Genomic DNA, 14,018 nt, shown 5'->3' with positions numbered 1-14,018 from the left:
CAGATAAGATTCTCACTCCTCTTTTAACTGTTCACATTTACTGATATATTTCTCTTTGTTAATTTCTTCTTTGTGTGACACAGATGTATGTTTTCCTGCCTGCTTAAGATATGAGCTGTGAAGGACAGAGTCTGCCTGGCTAATAGCCAGCTCCACACTCCACATTTTCATCTTTTCCATCACCCCTGGATATAAGCCGAGAGACACACCCAACAAAATCCAGGTGTGGTTGCCATGAGTTCACCTGGCATAGGCGGGACAGGGCTACCATTAAAGGAATAGCACCCTTGAGGCACTGAGATTTGTTCACACTTTCTTTTTGCCACACTTTGGAGGCTGAGTGCATCAGAGAAAAGACCTGCCACTGAGTTTAGGTAATGGAGAAAATACTTTTTTCTTTCTTTTTCTTTCTGCTTGCAATCTGCTTTCTCCTATTCTTCACCGTGGCTTGTCACATCTCACTTTTGCATTTAACCAAATGTGTACCATTTCTCTCTGGTAATGATATAAAACGCAGGTTAACTGAATTGCAATCTGTGATATCCCTTATTTAAAGTGTTTGCTTTTGGTGTTTGGTGGGGGAAATTATCGAAAATCATCTTTGTGGGGGATGGTTTGAGTTCAGAGGTCTTAAAAAGCATACTAAAATAAACCTCAGCTGAATGTTTTTCCTTGAAGAACACTCAGATTCTGCACTGTATGTGCCTTATACAAAAGCATTATGTAAACATTGCTTTTACATTTGCTAGATCCAGATTTTTCCTGAATATGTGGGTGCCCTTGGCCTGGGGACAGAGAAGTACTTTGTTTCTGGATAGTACTTGTGAAACACCTGGATAATACTGATTGATGTTCAGAAGAAAGTTAAGCCAGTTTCAATTTGTATGTTAAATGCGCAAAGAGGAATCCTACTAATCACTGGACAAGTGAAGTCCTGATGCCAGTTCTGTCTCTAGCTATGTGGGGTGCTTTAGCATCAGACATTGAGCATTTCTGCCCTAGCAATTTGTAGCGACATCCAACCACCACTGTAGCATTATAAAGCCTATATTCCTTAGTGATGCTGTATATTGTCAGTCCTAGCAACTGATACAAATTACATAATTTGTACCTTTTGCATGATGACATCAGGTCTTAGATGACATCACTTGCCCCCTTTGTCTTACCATATAGTCATTGACCACCTTACTAAAATGGCAAAGATAGAAATTGGACTTCGTCTTTTGTTTTGTTTTGTTTTAAAGCATTGTGCTATTAGAATGTGATCACACCTTTTATTAAAGTGGTGTATGATTTTTTCTTTAATCACAACTTTATTTTAGCACCAGTTAAAAGATCAGTTAAAAACAGTGGTAAAATGATGCTCTGCAAAGCCATTAGTGAATTGGTACCAATCATCAAATGGTCACGCAGGTGAATTATATCTTCCCCTTTCTTTTCCCTTATCAGCTATCATGCATCAACAGCAGAAGACTAGTTAGCTGGAGGGCAGAATTCATACAAACTTTGGATGATACTGAACAAAGTCTATCCATGTGTGTACTTATCCCTATTTAACCCAGAATTCAGTTGAGGAGAACATTTGTTCAGTTCTGATTCTAGTGCAACCTATTCAAACCTGGTAGTTCTTCAAATACAGTATATTAGCATACTGGCCAGGGGATGCTGGGAAGTGAAGCTCATCTGGAGGGACCATTTTGGGAAGATTGTATTGGTAGTTCCGTCTTTCTCTTTTCCTCTTGAAACTGGAGCTGCAGAGTTGCACAGATCCATTTCTCAGAATAGCATGAAAGGGAAGCTGGATTGCAGTGAAACATTCTTTAATCACCATGAGCCTTTGTGGCTCATCTTGCTGGAGAGGCGTGGCAGTGAAATTGAAGAATGTTGGTTACCACAGCTACCAAAACTTGTTTATGTTTTGATAGAAATAATAACTACCTATGTTATAAAGGACATAGTCTAATCATGATGAGCCTTAGACCTTCACATACTTGGGAATTCAAAGAATATTGATGTGTATGTGTGTGTTTGTGTAAGTGTATGGCTGCACATAAAAAGAGGTTGACCTGGGTTGATTTGTAAGGTGGCCCTGCCATTATAAAGAAGGAGGTTATTGCCTCAGCGGGATAATTTGGGTGATGTAACAGTGTATCAAATTATCATTATATTATTTCTTTGGCTTCCTCTTTCACTTAGAGGAAGTACCATTTGCTGGACCTCAGCCTGCTATGAATATGAAAAAAAAAACCCTAGATCTGGGAATCTGCATGAAATGTACAAAAGACAGATACACTGTCTGCCTATGTGTGCCTACCTAGTGGGTTCTATTGTGCAATTAAATTAAGAACATGTCATCAGAAGCCTCACAATAAATATCACCATAACCCCACCTGAAAAAAGAAGCAATTACTCCACTTTCTTCGCATGAACCACTAAAAGCCAGATAGTCAAACATTACAGGTTTAAGGTAATAGGTAAGAATGTGAACAGGGGGTTTCTAGTTCAACTGCACTTCAACCCTGATCCCTCTGAGCTGCAGGAAAAGTCTGTTCTCCCAACTCAGCCCCCACCCCCCATTGCGATATAGAGATAATATTGTTCTATTTTACTAGACAATTGTGGAGATTGTGAAGATATCTGTGCCATTTGGGTTCCTTGCTGGCATTATAGAAACTGACCCCCCACATTCCCACCATGGCCCAGGAAAGAATATGTGTCTAGGGTAGAAATATTCCGCTTCCTGTGGAGCCTCTCCAAAAGAGTGAAGACCTGGTAAATCCTTGACTAGAAAAAAGTCCTTGCTGCTGTCTTTCCAGCTGCTCTTGCCTACTACACGTGGGAGACAGGGCAAGTACACTCACCTCAGATGTGATCAGAATTTGGCCTCTCTCCAGAATGTCTAAAGAGAATATCATGAATATTGAAAACTGGGTGGCAAAAATGGATTAAGAGAGCAAGCTTCCTATTATTTTACTCTTCCTGTAATAATTTCATTTCCAAGTGCGTGTCCTCAAGATTGCACCACTAGCAAAAGGTAGAAAGGCTTACTTAATTGCGTGTAGCTAATCATTTGCCCTAACATCTGAACTATGTATGGTTGAAAGATGACAGGGAGTTTGCCCTGTTGCTTTTGACCTGGACGCAATCTCTCCAATCTGCCGAGGAGTTTAGGTGCATGATACATAAATGCACATTCTGTCCCAGAATTCCCAGTCAATATGGCTATGAATTCTAGGAACTATAATGTCAGAGTATTGGGAGGACACCAGACTGATGAAGGCTAGCAAAGGCATTGAGCATGGAATACATAACTCACAACAGAGGGTCTAGCTGACAACAGTTTTCTCCAATCTTGTTGAATTATAACTCTCATAATCCCCAAATTAGTTTTCCCTTTCCTCTTCTTTTTTCTGTGCCTTCTAAGTCTAGACTGTTAACCTGCAGATAGGGCTTGTCTCCTTTAATAGTGCTTAAATCAGAAGTTATTCTCACAATTTCAGGGGTTCTTAGTCAGAAAACCAGTATTGAGTACACCTTTAGCACGAGCAAAGGTTAGACCAGAATCTCAAAAATGAATTTCCTCCATGCTATTTTTTTAAAAAATCGTGTACATATTCACACATTTAAGTGTTCATCAGTGCAGCTCTTGTTAGGGATCTTCTGGGATGCTTGGTCATTTGGTACAATATATTTGCTTTGTTATTAACTGGACAGCCACATTCTTCCTGGTGCCAGTCCAACACCATAACCACTACCCCAGACTGAGTCTTATGGGGTCCCATGAGGAACAGGGAAAGATAGATGTCAAAGGTTGTGAGGCCTTCTGTTCCTCAGCAGCCATGACCTAGGTGGTGTGAATGCCTAATTAACTGTGCTCTCTTATCTACTTATAAAAACCTCAGAAACAAACTCTGTATTCCCAACATGAGTTAAGCCTACAATTAATCTTTTCCCTGCACTGCTCCTTCTCCAGAGCAGATTTTGGTCAGAGCAAATATTAGGAGATATATCCCAAGGACAAGAATTATCCACACTGTTCAGAAAAATGGTGACTTCCTTTGTTAGAAGTATTTTAGTGAGGCTGCATAGCCAGCTCAGGGTGTTTCATTGTGCGTTTGGCATGGGGCTGGACGAGATTCCTCCAAGCTTTCTTCCAAGTGTAACATTCCACAATTTTGTGAAGTTGCAAAACAGCCATTTCCCACCAATATTATTCTTTCCCCTCCACTGAATAAGCATTGTCTTCCTTCAGCTTTATTTACACTGAAAAAAAAAATACAAGAGTTTTCCAAGTAATAAAAATTTGAGGCCATTCCTCTTGATTCTTGTACATCAAAAACGATTAACCTGGAATTTATAACGTGTCGCCTAATAAATGTAGTCTCCCTCTGAAATCAAGCTTGAACCCCTAGACAGATCAATATACTGTAGCTTTTTTGGCTCCCATTCAGTCTTCTTCTGGGATATTTTTTATTTCCCAGTCTAGCCTAGAGCCTTGGGATGATCTCCCGTCTAAATACAAACCACATCCAGCCCTGCTTAGCTTTTTCAAGAACAGCCAAGGACAGTTAAATACTGCCACCTCTATTCCATTGCCAGTATCTGATCAAAATTCTCAGACACTGTAGTCTGTAGCAAGCTATTGCATGCAACTTTGTACATAAAGCAGATGATCAATTGTTGAGGGGGCGGTGGGAGGGGGGCAAGAAGGAATAGATTGGAATGGATCAAGTTTAAAAGTTTGGCCATCTCCCCACCACCGCCTCATACTCTTGCCTGTTTAGCGCTACACGTGTAAAAGGTCATGCAGCTTATGGAAGGCCCTAGAAAGGCAATGTACACACTAGCTTTTGAGAGACAGAGAACAAAAAGGACTTGTTTGTTCATGGCCAATTGTTATATAATTCCTGGGGCATCATGTTCTGGCCATTTCTCAAGACTTTACATTTGCCTCTCCCATCAGCCTTCAAAGCAGTTAGTCAACTACGCTAGTCATAACGTGTCTACCAGGAGCCTCTCCACCGTGCCAGAACTATACCCAGTCTGCCACCAATTTGTCTGCTTCTGAAGGACATGCTTAGGTAGCTGATAAAAAACCTAAAATATCTTCAGTAAATTTCTATAAAGTTATAAAGAAGATATGAGAAAGATCAAGAATGCAATGCATTCTAAGAAATAATACATACTATGGAAATTCATCGTGGCTGTTGTGACCAGCTGTGCTTCTGTATTTGTGTATTGACTCAACTGTCTTTTTTTTCCTGTGCTGCTGCTTCACTGCTAAAAATTGTTCTTTCCTTCTGTGTGTATTATTTTATAAGCTTTCCTTACTGACTTTTTGCTTACATGACTATTATACAAACTCTGATGGTTTAGAGTTTACACTTTGATATCTATATCAAAGACTGCCTTAATTCCTCTGGTGCCTACCCCTTGCTTTTCTGGATTTCCATGGGTTTTGATAACCGATGTTACTGAATGTCTTCGAGATACAGCTGTTGACTACAGACAATTCCCCTGTGAAATAAAATGATATATTGAGTAAGAAATTTTGTGTTCCATTATAAAGCAAAACAGCTACTTGCTTCCTTATTTCTATGCCACCCACTCTCTCAGGAGCTTACACAGATGCAATAAAACAAATATAAAACAAGATGTAAAACATGACAGATATAAAACATTGAACAGCAGCATTTAAAAGCCCAAGTAAATATGTTTTGAGCATTTATCTTATTCTGTGTAATTTGTTGAGAATTTCCTTTTTTATTTCTTCCTAAACTCTGTAACTTCTCTTATGTGTATACTTTTAGTCCATGACCATAATGTTGAATTCCAACAGCAGTTTGTTCCATGATATTGGCCATGATATGAATAAAGTAAAATTTATCACTGATGATCAATGTATCCATGGCAGAATCTGCAAGCAATGAGATGCCTCACTTAACAGCAGGGAGTGGACTGTAGGGGAGCAGGCAGTCCCCTAAATAACTTGGGCCTAAGCCATATAATGCTTTATACAGCATTGTGAGCACCCTGAATTGGACTGGAAGGCAACTAATTATGAATGAAGCCATTTCAATACAGGGGTAATGTAGGACCCCAAAGAAGCACCATTTATCACATGTAATGCAGTGCTCTAGGCCAGCTGCAACTGCCAGAGTATATTCAAGTGCCACCCTAGGAAGAGCGCATTGCCATAGTCCTGTTCTACAAATAGCAGTGCATGGGTTCCTAGAGCCAGTCTCTCTCTTTCAGGTACATCTGAAAGCTGGTAAAAGGCATCTTGCCACTGAAATTATGTGACTGCCCTCTATAAGCTCTGGATCCAGGAGGTTCTCTGGCCAGCAAGCCTGTTCCATAAAGGGAATTGCAACCCCATACTGAACAGGTTTATCTTCCAGATGGCATCCAGTTCCCAATCACAATTTTGTCTTATCTGAGTTCAGTTTCAGCTACAAATTTTCCTATGTCAGTCCTTTCCTGCTGAAGATATTCGGTGACTCAGAAGATATCCAAAACTGAGCTCACAGGACAGTTGCAAGACAGTCATTCAACATCTAAAACAACAAAATCTAATTGAATTAAAATGCAATTAAAATACAATTAAAAGTCACTTTAAAGGCTTGGGATAACAGGAAGCTCTTCACCTCATGCTTAAATGATGCTAGTGTGGGTTGCAGTTCAGCCTGTCTGGGGAGGGAATTCCATAAATAGGTTGCCACCACTGAAAAAGCTCTCTCCGCTTTAAAGGCCCACCTCACCTCCTTTGGTGAGGGGACCTGGAGGAGGGCCTCATTAGATGATCTTAAGGTCCAGGTAGGAACATACAGGAGAAGGCATTCTTCAGGTATCCTGGTCCTAAGCTGTTTGTGGCTTTAAAGGTCACAGCCAGCACTCTGAATTGGGTCTGGAAATGAACTAGCAGCCAGTGTAGGAGGTGACAAACTAGCATAATATGTTCACAGCAGCCAATCCCAGTGAGCTGCTGTATTCTGAACTAACAGATTATTTTCAAAAGCAGCCCCACATACAGCACGTTGCAATAATCCAAGAGGGAAGTTACCAGAGCATGAATAACTGTTGTGAGTCTGCCTCTGTCCAGATAAGGTCGGGACAGGTAGTAAATCAGCCAAACCTGGGCCTCTAGTGACAATGATGGATCTAGGAACACCCTCAAAACGGCAAACCTGGTCCTTTCAGGCACGTACAGACCCCTCTGGGACCAGCAGGGTACCACTCAACTAGACAGTTGCATCATCTACAAACAGTATTGCCTGGGTTGAGTCTCAGTTTACAGACCATCTCTGTGCCAAGTCTGGACCTGAAACCAGACTGGAAAACATCAAGACAGAAATTTCACCTAAGAAATCCTGCAACTACAATACCACTTCCCTTTCTACCAGCTTGGCTAAAGATAGAATATGGGAACAGTTGGAACAGACTAAGTCTATAGATAGCCCCTTGAGCAAGAACCTCACCACCACAACCCTGGTATGGATGACAGAGTCCTGACAGTCATCTCAAAACTGTTAGAGAGTTTGCTTCCTCCCTCCCTCCGTCCCTCTGGATATGTGAATTTTCCTCTTTGCTGACTTCCCCTTCTGTTCTATATAACTTCTGTTCTGAGCATCCCCCTGCTTAATATAACAACAGTGAGAGATCCTCTCTTTAAATCTCTGCACAAAGGGCAGAACTAGACATTAAATTAGTTTTTGCATGTAACATGCAGATTTTAAAAATCCAAGTAGCAGGCATGTAATGGAATATGAAAATTCCCAAAACTGTATGGGGAGGGGGAGAGAGAAATTTAACACTTTTTTTTTCTGTACTGCAGCACTGATTAAAAGTAACCCTCCAAATCCATTTTAGCAGGAAATTCATTGGTGCAAATGGTTCCAATCCTTAGATTTATTGTCTGTGAACACAATATTTTTCTTTCCCCCTCCCCTGTTCTCTGAGACTAAAGTGCATTTCTTTCTTTTTTTTAAGGTCCTGTGCACATGAGACTTCTCCATAAATGACTAAGGACCCAACCAAAGTTTACACGTATTAGCGAATTGGAGTCTAACATAACATAAAGACAGGAAGACTTAATAGCTGCAGGATGTCAAAGGTCATCCCAAACCACATTGTACGGGTTGGGCAGACAGTGTGCGTTTCACCCAAGGAGGAACATGCCTGTTTACAGCACCCAAATGATGGTTTATCCTGTCACACATTGCCAATGCAGTGTTTTTATTATACAGTGGAAGGCTGGGACAGGGAGAACTTGTTGGCTGAAACCCAAGGATGTTCACCGCCTAAGAAATCTGTTAAATCTACTGTAATCATCACACCTGTGTCCTCTCAACATTGTGAGGACAAATGTCAGCAGAAGGAACCAATGGTGCCAAGTGAGGACAGCTATCCAGTCTCTCCTACATTGGATATATCTATTGAGAATTTGAACCGCTTGATCTTGGAAATTGACCCAACTTTCAAGCCACTCCAACAGCCAGCCCAAGCAGAGAGTCCCCTCCAAGCTGTTCCACAAAACAACACCAGGGTGGTAGCAAAGCATGAACTAGATTCATCAGGTAAGGTATGAAATCCCTCAAGACACAGGGGATCACTCCAAAGGTAATTCTTTTTCCCACCGTCTGGAGATTTTAGACCTAGAGTGTTGAAACTGAGTGCAGAGAATTCAGAAAGAGCCTCCCCTTTTTCTTAAGCCCTGAAAACTTAAATGAACAAGACCAGTTTCAGGAGAGGGGAGGAAGCTGGAAGCCTCTCAGAAAAACTGCAATGAATTTGCCACTTCTCACACTTAAAAAAAGAAAAATGTATGTGCAAATGATCCTGCATCAAAGGATGATCTCAGGCAGGGGCTCTTAGATGCTGCTAATCAAAAGACATCAAAGCAGATTTGCCTCTTCCTTCTTAATGGATTTTGTCTGAAAAGGAAAACTATGGACAATGGGGGTGGTGGTTTACACATTGAAACTTGGTTGCTTTGAGAACCCATTGAATTCTTCAGCTTAGGCCTGGCAATCATATAGTAAAAGCCATATTTCTACCGAAGACTGTTTAAGGACCTAAACTTTGCTACCTTTCCTCCAGTCATTCGACAAGACACGGGATGGCTGGTCAGTCATGTGCTGGCAATCCTTTAGTCCATCAGCTGCCACAAAGAAGTCTAGGTGGCTATCAATTCCCCACCTACTTCCTGCATTTTTAATTATTTCCCCATGAAAGTGGAGGAGATCTGCAGTGGCATTTTTAGGGTTGCCACAATTACTCTGGACAGACTTGGGGAAGGGTTTCCCTTCTTCCCTTTTCACTCTCCCAAGTGGCCATAGGAAGGCAGCAGGGGCACCCACAGGTGGGTCAACATTTTAAAATGCTAGCAACAACCATGTGATCCAAGCCCCAACCCTCTTTATGGGTCTCATGCCTGCAAAGCATGTAAAAAAGCTCAGGGCTTCAATCTTGCGGTCACAGCCACCATCTTGACTTTTACTTTCCCTGCAGATGTTCCTGATGGCAGGGGGTGAAATCTACTAAGGAGACAAAGACAAGAGTCTCTTTCTGGGATGTTATCTCTGTCTTGGGAGTAAGGAAGGTCAGCTTAATCCCAGTAAAGGACTTGGCTCAACAAGGGAGGAGTTGATTTACTGGGGAGTTAGTTAAAACCCAAACAAACCCAGGGCTTCTTGGGGCTAAATTTAATCCCCTCTAGGTTGGCTAAGCAGGCCTTTTGTGCAGGTTAGAGAGTTCACATGACACAATCACACACACACACACCCCTTCCACATGACCCAGTTGAGTATTTGAGCAAACAGGGCCAGTATGTCACTAATATTGTGACTTTCTCACAAAAGTAACTCAAGCAAATCTGCAAATCTTCACCAGGTGGTACCATCCAAACCCTGCATTGCATCTGATGTTTCTGAGAGCTAGATCTGTGGTGCATCCTCATTTGGTTTGCTGTCATAATTGTTCGATCTTAGACACTAGATTGATTTGTTTTAATGCCAATGGATTAGATCTGCCAGTTTCTTTGTATCTTCCCCTGTGGGCTTGGCTGGTCCTAAGTGCTTGTTCAGACCAATCTTCTTACTCATTCTAAAACCCCAGTGATGTCTCACTGAGTGTTCAAAGTGGCAATTGCCAATGCCAGCAAAGAATTAACTCTTAACCACCTCCACCACCTGTGAGCGCATGCACTTACTGACACATATATTTGAAATGGACTAATCCCATAGGTTAGGAAACTCCACTCCACACAAGGTTTCTGGGTTTGCAGATACAGATATTCCATTACTTTATCTTTTAAAAAAAGAATTTAGCTAATAAATGTTTCAGCCCACATGAGCAGATTTCCTCTTATTATTCTAGAATGGGCTTCATAATGCTCCAGAAAAACAGAGATCCAGAAAGTGTCACATATTCTATGGTTCATGATTGAACCATTAGAATTTCATCCAAGTTTGGTCATCCTCAGAGTAAGCTAACTGAAAACAATGAGTTGGCTTTCACAAATAAGTCCTGTTGATTTCAGTGGAATTACACTAAATAAGAGTTAATGTTCAGCTAAATTCTGCCATTGTTGTAGATCGCAGTAACACTGAAGAATTTATCCAAGATCAGACAAAAGGTCCATCTACTAGAGTGGCCCAACATCCAGTTGCCAGTAATGGCACACCAAATACCCCCAAGAAGCCATGAGCAGGATGTGTAGACAATACAACTCAAGCCCAAGCACATATCACATACTCTTAGTAAGATAGTTACTGCTTACTGTTTGTGACCAATAGCTGTTGATACTCATAACCTTTTTTTTTTAATCCAGATGCAGCCTTCCCCAATGTAGTACAGTATCCTCCAAATGTCCTGCATTGTAACATTCAGCATCCTGTAGGCTATATTGCTTTGAAATTATGAGAGTTGTAATCCAATATTAGACCCAATCTGGTGCTCTCTAGCACCAGATTGGGTCTAATCTTAATAACAGCAAATATCCCATACTAGGATAGGAAATACATTCATTTTGTGCTAAGTGAAGCAAAACTTCATTTTTGCCTGTCCCCAAATGGATACTAATTATATCCATGAATGAACCTCCAGGTTCTAGTATGCAGGAGAAAGTCAACTATCTCTTGATGCATTTGTTTTCCCAGTGCCCCTTTTAGTCTACTTATTCCTTAAAAGATCCCTAATGCAAGGGCTTCTCATATAAGAAGCTTCTCTTCCTTGATCAGCCTTCCAATTTAGCACCCTCTGAGTGTATTAAACAACTGCCATCGTTCACAGCCAGAAGTCCTCCAATATGTGTGAAAAGCATCTGCTTGATCATTGTTTCTATCCATTTCCCTGAAATGGTTTGGAGGACTTGGAATTAAAAGCATCTTTGTTGTAGAGGGCCAAGCTGTATTGTTTAAGCAGGAGAGTCCAATGCAGGATAGTCTTCCCTTTATCAAGTGGCAAAATGCTACAGTTCTTTGGTTTGGCCAGTATAGGAAACTATTGTCGCACATACCTAAAAAGTCACTGTCATATGGAGCAATCAGATCCTCAATAACTGTAGTTTCCTCATCTGCTTTCGCTCAGCAAAATTGGTTTCCAATTACCCTCTGGCTGCAGATGGCTACAATTCTCATTCCAGTTGTATAGACCAGGCCAATTTTTTCAGCCTATTGATCCCTACCAGTAGCCAAACCATACTAAACCCTTAAGGCAAGGCAGGAAGATAAGCATGCCTTATAATGCCATGTTAAAGTTTGTACTTTGGCATGGCTTTTGGAATGCAGGATGCCTGTGGATGGCATCATTTGCTAAGGGTGTGCACTTCTTATAAACTGCTAAGTTGGCCTGCACTACAAATGTATGCCATGAACACCAAGAAAGGATCACACACACTGATGGCCACTTCTTTATAGGTGTTTCAGGCAATATATATACATACTATTCATAAGAGATGAAACACATTAATATTTTCAACATAGGACTCTGTTCTTGAGAATCCTGGCTAAGGTATGAAACAGATCAACTTTAACTGATAAACATCTTTGCAGGCTCTTGAAATTCATATGTTTCAAAGCTGCCTTATATCTAACTGAATTATTGGTCCTTCTAGGTCAGTATTTATATAGAGTAATTGCAGTTGACCAGGTTTCAGGCAGCAATATTTGCCACACCAGTCTGCAGTTGCTAGGGATTAACCTTGATCTTTTGCATGTAAAATATGCAATTTACCACTGAGCTATGATTCTTCTTTAAGCATGGGTGCTAAGTAAGGAAGGAAAGAAAAGGGATGGCATGTTCATGTGTTCTAACTGAATTACAGGTCATTTGTAATTTGAAAAAAAATTAAGTAATGTCTCTTTCTAGACAAGATGTGTAAAGCCTACTTGGGGGCATTTTGAACAGAAGAGCAACCCACAGGGAAACAGTTATATGCCTCTCATTTTTCTCTATTCCTCCTTTAAAATCATAGTCATGTAAAATTGTCTAATATACATGTTACATATATCTAGTATAATGTAAATTTTAAAATGCAATTTGTCTCTAGAAGGCGATGTCTTGCAATGTGAAATTTAAATCAAAAAGCTTCTTTGAATGATTTTGCAAACAAATGTTAGTTCTTTTTGAACCACTGTTGTCTTCTTCTAAAACCAAATGTAGGGGAAAGTGTTAGCAGCACCAGAAGTAATATAAACCCACCTTGCTGCTTTGAAATGTATGGTCCATGTTAGAAAAAGAAATTGAATGCATATTTACTGTGTGTGTAATACATATTGGTAAAGGTCAGCATGAGATCATTGCTTGTTGGAGTCAAAACAGCACAGAGAGACGGCCTTGTGCAATCTCCTTTTACTTGCATCTGATCTGTTCCTTGGGAGTAACCAGATGTTTTTCATTTGCTGTCAGAACAGGCAGGAAAGGAGAAAAACTGAAGCTTGCATCCCCACCCTTTTATACAGGTGCCAACAAGTAATGGACTCATTGACATGATGCTTGCTTGGATGACTCTACAAAACATGTTTTGTTGGCAGGGCTCTTTGACTTGCAGATCTGGCTAGAAGATTATCTGTGCATTACCTTGAAAAAAGAAGTGCATGGAAACTGCGTTCATTGACCTAGATAGTCTGCCCTTTAGTTCCGGGCATTCTTGTGCAGGAATGAATGACCAATCATGAGCATATAAGATTGCCTCACATTGAATCAGACTATTGATGTATCTGCATTTACCAGCTTTATGCCCTCCACTAATGACTCTTCTTTGGGGAAAAGGCAGGATATACAGTAACTTGAAATAATAATAATAGTAGAAGTACTAGTGATGATGATAATATGGTACAATTACAACTGCCAGAATTCCTAGCCAAATTTCCAACATGTTTGGAAGGTGCTAAATTATGGAATGCTGATCTATGTACCAGCAGTGATGAAACCACAACCCTCTAGATGCAGCTGAACCATTAACCTCTGCCAGTCTGACCAAGTGTCAATGATGATGTGTGTAATTCAGAAATCTCTGTAAGGTTATAACTTCCCTCTTTCTTGGTCTACCTTCAGTAGGCAACCTGTTATCCTCCAATTGCTTTGAAACTATTCCCCCTGCCCCCTCCAGTCCCAGCCAGTATGGTCAATGACACAGGATGATGATAGTTGAAATGCAGAACATTTATTTATTAGATTTATCCTGCCATTTATTTATTTATACACACACACACACACATTATACACACACACATATATATACATACACATACACAAACACACACGCACACACACACATATACAGTATACACAAACATACATACATATATACATACATACTGTATATACATATATACATGGTCAACTCATGGTGGCAAACATCCCTAATACTCCTGCCTCCTAGTATCTTACTTTTTTTCTAATGTTTCTAGCATTCATTTCAATTCCACTATTTGACATATCACTACCATCCCCATAGACATTTCTAAATACCCATCCCCTTATTTCAGTTTCATTCCAAATTATTTCATCACTTT

General features: G+C 40.5%; 1 protein-coding gene across 1 annotated transcript in view; it reads left to right on the top strand.

Moving 5' to 3' along the window:
- The first annotated feature begins 270 nt into the window (after window positions 1-270).
- Window positions 271-14,018, top strand: part of TNS4 (tensin 4) — a 32,632-nt gene continuing 18,884 nt past the window's right edge. Inside the window, exons 1-2 of the mRNA XM_063300690.1 lie at window positions 271-374; window positions 7,990-8,576. Coding sequence (XP_063156760.1) covers window positions 8,105-8,576 — 472 coding nt within the window. The 5' untranslated portion in view covers window positions 271-374; window positions 7,990-8,104. The remainder of the gene's footprint in view (window positions 375-7,989; window positions 8,577-14,018) is intronic.

Source organism: Candoia aspera, chromosome 4 (assembly GCF_035149785.1).
Source record: "Candoia aspera isolate rCanAsp1 chromosome 4, rCanAsp1.hap2, whole genome shotgun sequence".
Lineage (NCBI taxonomy): Eukaryota > Metazoa > Chordata > Lepidosauria > Squamata > Boidae > Candoia > Candoia aspera.
Note: the sequence above shows the minus strand (reverse complement) of the source record. Positions and strands in the feature narration are given on the sequence as shown.